Source organism: Lagopus muta, chromosome 18 (genome assembly GCF_023343835.1).
Source record: "Lagopus muta isolate bLagMut1 chromosome 18, bLagMut1 primary, whole genome shotgun sequence".
Taxonomy (NCBI): domain Eukaryota; kingdom Metazoa; phylum Chordata; class Aves; order Galliformes; family Phasianidae; genus Lagopus; species Lagopus muta.
Genome location: NC_064450.1, coordinates 641,622 through 651,148, shown reverse-complemented (window position 1 = coordinate 651,148; position 9,527 = coordinate 641,622). Strand labels below are relative to the sequence as shown.

Below are 9,527 nucleotides of genomic sequence, written 5' to 3'. Positions count from 1 at the left end.
TATGCTCTCTCCTGAGCCTGAGAGAAGGAAACCCCCAGCTCTCCCACCCTGGGAGAGGCCTCATCCATCTCTGCTCGCCCCAAGCTTTGCTCTTTGTTCATGGTCTTCTGAACCCTGTGCCTGCAGCTGCCAAGGCCCTCTTGTCACCTCTCGGCCAGACCTATAGCCACTGGGATGCAGGGTTCCATGTGGCACCTCAGGGCACCAGAGTGGTGAAGAAGTCTGTCAGCGCAATGCTTACAGGCCTCACCCTGGGAGCCCATTTGCACTCTGTCTTGAGGCAGGAGCCCACATCAGAGCCCCCCAGTGTCCAGTCCCAGACAGGCAAGACTTTATAGGTATCCTGTGGACATCGTTTCACACCGGTTTGCTCTGAGCTCATCCTGGACAGCACATTTCCATCAGCTTACCCATCTAGGTGGGAGTTCTAGGTTTGGGCTCCAAGAAGGAACCTGGACATCAGAAAAACATGCATGGCAATGCAGAAGTCACCTTTGGAACAAGTGTTCATGCACATGGCAATGCTGATGCTGGATTTTATGTCACATTCCACGCATTGGTTTTCTAACATTGTCCCTGTTTTCACTGAACTCTATTAATGATCAAAATGCCAATGACCAAGAGAAGAACTCGTTTAGTTCTGAGACAGTTCGAATTTGCTCAATAATAGCTGTTGCATATTTATTGTGGCTGAGCCCTGTAAATAAGGAATTTTGTCTTTGCTCAGCAGATTATACTTCATTTTTTTACATACACAAGGATACTGTGTTTTTAGCTGTTAAAATCAGAAGACACTTTTTGAACCTCTATTCTCACACTGCGTAACAAATGTTAAGATTTGCAATTCCTTGTTCATTATTAGTGGCATACACAATGTCTTTAGGTATCTCACCATTTTTAAGAAATAATGTATATTTATATATCCATCTGCATTTATCTTTTAACCATAGAAATCACCTCAAAAGCTCTATAAAAAGCTGTATTACAAGAGCTGATACAATGCCTATACAGTAACCTGAACTACAGGAAGTGTCTTGTTTCTGCTACTGAAGAAAAATTTCCCGGTTTGAGAAGCAATGGGTTTTATGATTTTTAGTTTTTGGCACCGGTATTTGTTATTTTCCAAGTATTTCTTTACAAACTTCACAGCATCATCGTGGTGAAGATCAGTGCACTGATCTACCTGCACTGCAGGCAAAATTTTTGCAGCACTGTGTACAAAATAATCTGTCTTAGATGGATCAGAAAGTCATCAGAAAATCATGGAACTATAGAATCATAGCATCACCAAGGTTGGAAAAGAACTCCAAAATCAAACAGTTCAACTGTCCACCTACTTCCAATATACCCCTCTAAACCATAGAACAACCACATAATTTGTAAGATAATTATATATATATATATATTCAAATCTGTTTACAATTATGTCTTTAGGTAAGTTTGCTATGCAGTTATTTGCCAAAAAATGTTGTCCAAAACTCTTTGACCAAAAGAAGAATCCAAAGCGTCTACATACCAGATACTATAAAATCTCCCAGGAAATCCCCTGTCCTGTCCTCACTGAAAGTCTCAAGGTAAGTGTATTGGTTCTGTAGGACTGTGTAAACTAACCAATATCTGTTTATCTAGAAGGGGTTGCTTCTGTCAGCTGGAATTTTCAATCCATTTTTCACAGTATGTTTCAAACTTAAAATTTCTCTCTGGAGTGCTATGGAACATGAGAGGAAAGTTAACAACTTGATAATAGACTAGTAAGTAAGAATGTGTGATGTCATAAAAAGCAACACTCTAACAGTGCCTAAGTGTTAGGCAAGTTAACTGCAGGTAATTTTCCTATATTCTCTCCCCTTTTTCTGTTTTCATACCCATTGCAGAAAGATAAGACTGAGCCTGATAACACGCATTTAATGTGAAAGTAAGTAAATTCATTTTCCACAGATCATGGGCCAATTAGAGATTCATTGATGATAATCATGAACAAGAAAAGAGACAAATTTGGTTTAGAATAAGTTTTTCATGTACTGTAAAATGGAAAAAACACACCTGGATTAATTGCAAAATTGCAAACAGTATTAAAAATTCTGTTCATGAGTAGAAGACTCAAGAGATTTAGAATACTGTCTCATTCTCAAATAGGGTGCTGGTACTTAAGTATTCATAACAAAACTATCTTGTAAAAACTGTTATTGAAAATATAATACTACTTTAAATACCAGGAAGGTGAAAACTATGGGATTTCATCACTGGCACAGAAAACTATTTTCTAACTGATGGAAAGTGTTTTCTTCCCCATTTAGTGTCCTCTTCTGACTTGCCTTCAGTAAAGTACAGTCATGACTTCTTCAGATGCTGAGATGAAATACTGTGAAAGGAACTCTAGAAATTTACTTTCATAACTGAAGAGCAAATAGAATAATAGAATCAGACATTTCTTAAAATGATTACACAACTTAGAATCATAGAATGAGTTTGATGGAAAGCAGAATAAGAAATACTGCAGGACTGTTAGTGCTGCATCTCAAGAAAAATTTTAGAAACAAACATTAATAATATAACATCTATGCCACCAGGTAAGCAAATATTTCTGGACAATAGCGATCTTCAGAGATGAAGGAAGTAACAGAGCTTAAAAGGCAGGAGACAGAATGGAAAGTGGAAGACAGGCAGAATGCGTAGATAAGAAATGGCTGTTATGTCTTAAGAATAAGATCTCAGGCTAACAATGGGTAATTCCTTGGCTCAGTTCTCAGAACAGAGGGAAACAAAATGGATATTAAGGATTATTTGGGAAAAAAGAAAAAGAAAAAAGCTAAAAGAACAACACAACCATTATATTCCATTAAAAAGTGGAACATTCAAATTTTAAACAAGTAAGCAGTTCTTGTTTTCCCATGTTAGAAATGGATATAATGGAATTCAAGGAGGTTAACTTCTTAACTGAAGAACCAGTCTTCATAAGCATGTCATACATTTTGTAAGAATAAGAATTAAGTGGATAAGTACCCTTTGAGGATAGAGAGTATGACAGAAAGGCCCAAGGCATCAAGAGTTACATAAAGGAAGACAGTTCACTCTTCCCTTCTGTCTTGCAGGAAAGCAACTAGGAAGCATCAAAATGAACTTTCAGTTGAGACATTTAAAAAAAGGCAAAGGGAATAATAAACTACGTAACACTTAAGTCCTGAAAGTTCATTATCAGAGAAAAACACATGTCCAAAATATCAACGTCAATGAAGAACATAAGGAGACGAGCTCATGCAAAATCCATCTCTTGTGACTAAGGAAAATTATACCATGTCCAGCTCAAGAAAGCCTTGAAGTGCCTTTAGTCTGATCTGGGACTCTTCCATCCCTAGAAAGTTTCAGATCATTTTCAGATTGTTGAGTGACTTCAATCACATTAATACCAGAAAATAAAATAGATTTTGGCTTTTTCCCATATCAGAAATGATTAACTTGATTTAAACATGGTACTTTTAAATAGAATAAGGCATGATATTTTGTCTGAAATCCATATATGTATTAGTCCAAATTAGATATCAGATTTTCCTGTGGATAACTTCAACAAGCCCTGAAAGGGTTTAAATTTTCAGGGTTTTTATCTGGAAATTGATTCTCTAATCTTCCTACACCCTAAGGATGCTTCAGTTCACTGTTCATTTCCTTCGGAATTTGACTTCTCTCCATTCTTGAGCACTAAGAAAACTCTGTTTTGTCACAGATCACAAGAATCAGTCAATCCTGATCATGTATGTCTATTTCTTGCTCAGTTCACTCATGGGGCTGTGCCAGGGGACCTTCTCCCTGACCTCACGCTCTCTGCTTCTCTGTTTGGCTCGACAGCAGAGAATCCAGTGCAGGGAAGACTGTGAACACGAAACGTGTCATCCAGTACTTTGCAACAATTGCAGCTAGTGGGGAGAAGAAGAAGGAGGAGCAGTCTGGAAAAATGCAGGTACATCAATAGATACAAGCTTGAATCAATACTTTGTTCTGTTCCTAGCATGAATTTTGGAAAGTATAACCTGTAATAATTGACATCCTGTATGGACTGCTTGAGGATCAAATCATCAGCACCAAACCACTGCTGGAGGCCTTTGCAAATGCCAAGACTGATAGATGACAACTTTTCATGCTTTGTAAGTGGTTGCTTTGGCCAGAATCTCTCCTTCTCACTATTACATTAATAATGGATAGTGTTATTACACATAAGGAGATGTCCAAAGAATCAATCCAGGATAAAATATATGCTTTTTTTTCCCATAAGAGGTCAAATTCATCAGAATCTACTTTGGGGCCACAGGGAAACTGACTTCTGCTGATGTTCAAGCTTGTAAGAGGGATTATTAAAGAACATATGTAGTAGGCATAGAAAAAAGACAACGGAGAAAAAATATCTTCAGTGCGATTAATTAAAAGTCTTTTTTTTTTGTTTTCAGAATGCAAGTACATACTTCTGAAGGACTATGGGGAGAACAAACTGGAAAGAGGCCTCGTATTTGTCTGAAGAGACCTAATGAAGAGTGAGAACTGCACAGGGCATTGTGACTGCTACACCTTAAGAATATTCTTTTTTTTTAGAACTCGGCAGTCCAATAGCCTTGAGCAGCTGTGCATCAGCTTCACCAACAAGAAACTGCAATAGTTCTTCAACCACCACATGTTTGTGCTGGAATAGGAGGATTACAAGATGGAAGCAATTGAATGGGCATTTATTGACTTTGGGATGGATCTGGCTGCCTGTACTGAGCTGATTGAGAAGGTATCCTTCCTATTCATATGCATCAATGTCTGAGTTCTCTAGTTAGTGAAGGATAAATAATGAACTGGGGTATATTGCATTAAAATGTTGAATTTAGTTAATAAGCTGCTCTGTATTTTTGTGATTTGTTATGGCAAGAAAAGGAGTTTCTCTTTCCAGACTTTCTCAGATCTTTTCCATACACGTTTCCTGACTTTGACTCTTCTCACTTGAAGAAAGAGAATTTAATGTTAAAAGTGAAGTTATAAACTCTTAAAGTCCTAAAGCTGAGGAAGACCATATACTACAAAGAGAAATGGAAATGAGTGTTCTTTTTTTCACATGGCATGGCATACTCACACTAAGATATGAAAAAGAGAAGTATTTCAAATGGTTGAGCATGCTGTAGTGCAGATTTTTTTTCATGCACCTCTTTTTTTAAGCTAAATACGAGCTTGCAAAACATCAGCTTCTTCCTGCTTATTGACAAAATTCCAAACATTTTTCCAAAATGAGGTTTGGGACTTGTGAATATTTCAGCACTGCTGCCACGCACCACTCATAAATGATGGAATAATTCTGAGAAACAGAGAGACTATCTATAAGATTTTTGCATAGAAAAGCCCAGTTGTTCTACTGATTCATGAGAGCAGGCACAGAGAATTGTTCATTGTTTCCACAGCCACAGTTTTGGGGTACGAAGTGAGTTATATCCCAACCTCTGTAACATAGAAATTATGATGACAGAATAGCCAAATCCTATTTTCTGTTAATAGATGGACAAAGACAAATGAAGGATAAAGCTATCTGCATTAATATGAAAACATTACAATCCAAAGATTAACTCCTTCCCATGGTTGAAATTCAGACAGCTACAGGGTAGAGATCTTTCACATTTGTTCTAAAATTCATCTTGCAGTCTCACAGGAAAACTTAAATAAGCTGATGACAAACTTATGCAGCATTCACCCTCACTTTGTTTGCTGCATCATGAAAACAAAGCAACTGATAATGGGTTCAACAGGTGGAAAGAAGATCTTCTGAGTGTCAAACAATAGAGTAACAACAAACAGTGGTGTTTGGCAGGTACTATGGAACATGAACTGCTGCTACATCAACTGTGGTATAATGGATAATGGTGTGCTAGAATAGATGAGGATTTACAGGAAAGTATTCCCCACTAGAGTCCTGTATGCTGACTTCAAACAGAGGTAAGAGTGTTCAGTATTAAATTAAGTGAAGTATGGACTTCCACAAGAGTAGAGAGGCCTTGCAGACAGATTTTCATACAGCACCGGACAATCACCAACTGTATAAAATATAACAAGGGCAAGTACCAAATTCTGCATGTGGGACAATGTAATTCTGAATATATATGTACAGGTGCAGGACAAAATGCCACAGAGCAGTCCCATGGAAAGTAATTGGAAGGTTTTGGCAGATGGCAAGATGAATTTGAGTCAGTATAATACCCCAGCAGCCAAAGTGACCAAATGTAACCTGGGGTGCATTTAGAACAGCATTGCTAGTCAGGAAAGGGAGGAATTGTCCTGTTCTGTGCTGGTGTGGTCTTATCTTGAACACTGTGTGTAATTCTGGGTGCCACAATATCTAATCAGGAAAAGGGCATTAAAGAATCTCCCAAGATGCAACAGTTTTGGCCACGTGGTTCTTTATCATGTTTGGTGGCTCTACTTTCTTTGGGGCATGTTGCAGTTAGGGATGGACTGAGGGTTCTGTGGCCTATTTTACTCAGGTAAATCAAACTAAAATTGCAAAGGGCCACATCCATTAACTAGAAGCTCATGAATCTCTGTCGGTGCTCAACATCTCAGGGTTTCCCATCCTTGGGATGGGATTTAACATAGACTTATATGCATCCAGCTGAAGCAGCAAATACCAAAGAAGTCTGAGGTTGTCTCAGAGTTCATTGTTTCTGCAGTCACAGTCCCCATCTAAGGCCTTACCACTGGTGTTGAAGACAATGACAAAGAAGGCATTAAATGTTTCTGTTTTATATGTGACCCTGCTTGTAAGCTGACCATCCTCATCAACTAATGGATGGGTGGTTTCTCTGGTCCTTGGTTTGCTGTTAACATATTTTGAAAAGACCTTTTTGTTGTCCCTGGCCAGTTTCAGCTCTGAGTTTTGCACAGATTTTCTCCTTAGAGTGGCAAGTAGCAACTCCATTGTCCTCCTGAGTTGCCTGGTCTCTCTTGCAGTAGGCATACCCTCATGGAGGTAAGGAGCTAAGTCCTTGGTAGACTTTATTAGAGTGAGCTGGAAATCTCAGCAGGACAGGGGATATTAGATCCCCTGACTATTAGCCTCCCACAGTGGGCATCAGCATCCTATGACCCTTGTGGCCGGCTACCTGGAGTCATCATCATTTTTCCCACTGGCACTGGTCTGCTTTACACAGCTGACTTGCTCTTCAAGTGAGCAGGGCCTTGTACCTGTCTCTATTATCTGAGATGGTTGCCATGCAATGAGCTAAAAGAGAAAATCTGACGGCCCTAGCCAACTCTAAGCATGCAGATGAGCCTTTCCAGAGACAAGAGCTGAGGTGAGCTCTCTGACTTCTAAAAAGAGCTGTGTAAAACATCACTGGGAAACATCCAGCCCCCACATAAGTAAGGGTACGTTACTGCAGCCCTTTCTGGCATTTATCAGTTGCTCTGTAAAATCCCACAGATGCTTTAATCATTAAAGTTAAAAGTGTCAATATTATACCCTTCCTTAGCTGTCCAAGAGTCAGACAGATAAGCCAAGCCTGTATACAGCCACAGTGGGACATTTCTGATCAGCAAAGGAACAAAGGGACATGTCTTCCTTCTTTCAGAAATAAATTAACTATGTTTTTATTGTTTATTAATTAATTTCTAACCTACCCTAACCTGCTCTTACTCAAGAGACCTGCTCCTCTCCTCACCTGCTCTATATCAGTAGTCATCCACTTACTTTCATAGCTGATGGAATGAAAGGATATTCACAAGGTCACCTTCTCAGCCAGGATCCACTGCCCAGCAATGACTGGTTAGCTGAGAACATGAGAGGTGTCTGAGCAAGTGTGCAGATTGGACAGTTGTTCATCTGATGCCTATCTTCAAATGACAGGTCTGTCCTACCAGCCTCTCTGCTTACCTGTCTGGTTAGCTGATCTGACTCTTCTCCAGTGAGATGCTCAGTGGAGCTTGGGCTTCAGGAAGCCATATAAGAAGGTCAATCACTGGAAAGAGAAGATACAAATAATGCAAAAAGCTGTGATTCAAACCTCCATAAAAAAGTTGCATTCACTTCCCTTTTGCTTTCCTGCAGGGAAGACCTGCAGAAGTTGTTCTCTGGGTGGAGAAGTAAGGTTAGGAGATGGCATCCCAGTCTCTCCATTACTGTCCTGACATAGGGTATGTCTTAATCAAATAACCCTCAGACTCCTACAGGGAATAGGTATGTTTTGCTAGAAGTGGAGACAGCACACATTTTTAATTCCACATGACTCAATGCCCATAAGCAGAACAGACAGATTCTTGATGAGGATCATGTGCCTGTATCATACCCAGGTTCAAGCAAGCACTCAGCTGTGGGTTCAGCACAAAGGCAGGAAAGAGGAGTTGTTCTCCAAAGGATTAGAGTGCCAGCACTTCTGTTTGGCTGGGGCCAGCATTCCTGGGAGGTCTGCTTTTACACAGAGGGCAGCAGAAACACTGTTGAACTTGTAGGCATTCTCTGTCACACTGCCCATCAGATATGATGACATCTCTCTCAGCACGCATAACAAATAACTGTAGCATAACTGACAGCACCATTTGGAAGCTGGACTTCTTGCCATAGGTGTTTTCAAATATTTCCTGCTTCTGCTCATACTGAAAATTCTTTTGCTTTATCTCTGATTTCCTTCCTTGGTTCAGTGCTGAGCAAATGCAACCCAACTCGTTACTTGAATGGAAGTTTACGAGGACTTTATTTTTTCACCTATGAAGTGCCACAAAGCCCCACCCATGGGCGGCAACACCCATTAATACTGTGACAAGAAATCCAATGTGTGAAACAAATCACAGACTCTGGAAGGATACGGATGTTTTAATGACAAACTAACAACTCATCTCTGCTGTAGCTGCCACTTCAGAAACCAGCATTCTCTGTTATGTCTGCTCTGGTACACACCAGCTTGAGGCCACATTTTCCATGTCACACTATCCACTTGTCATTCTCAGGACACAATGATCTCTACAAGCATATTCTGCTAAGCCTGGCAGCATGGCTGATAACAACACTGGCATGCTGCAAATCCCTCAGGGAATGCTCTTCCCAGTCTATCAGAATCACAAATTCTATTCCACTTTTCTAGACTTAGCAGAAGAGGAAAAGGTCCAGCTCCGCTCCACAGAAGCACTTAAAAAAACACTGAGAAAGTGTCTGACTCCATCCCGCCCTCTGCTCTTTCTAGAGGTGGTCTATTCCTTTACTTAGGAATGTGTTCAAGACTGAACTGTCTGTGTAACATTTGAGTGAAATAATGGCTCCAACAGGAACTGGGGGAGAAGCCCACTCTGGATGGGAACAGGTACCCTGGGGCCCAGGGAATGTAGAGACTTCTGCGAAGACTTCAAAGGCCAAGCTGAGACCTCATACAAACATACAAACAGGGTTGAGGTCTGAAAGAATGTTTGCTGGCTGGTACGAATTGGAATCCCTCCTGCTGTGTGCAGGACCAAGAGGTACCTTCATGCTCACTGGCATGAGAAAGGGCCGTGCTGCATGAGGAGCTGGTGTGCAGGCCTGAAAT

General features: G+C 40.2%; 1 protein-coding gene across 1 annotated transcript in view; it reads left to right on the top strand.

Moving 5' to 3' along the window:
• Positions 1-3,855: 3,855 nt before the first annotated feature.
• Positions 3,856-9,527, top strand: part of LOC125702276 (myosin heavy chain, skeletal muscle, adult) — a 30,657-nt gene continuing 24,985 nt past the window's right edge. Inside the window, exon 1 of the mRNA XM_048965333.1 lies at positions 3,856-3,955. Coding sequence (XP_048821290.1) covers positions 3,950-3,955 — 6 coding nt within the window. The 5' untranslated portion in view covers positions 3,856-3,949. The remainder of the gene's footprint in view (positions 3,956-9,527) is intronic.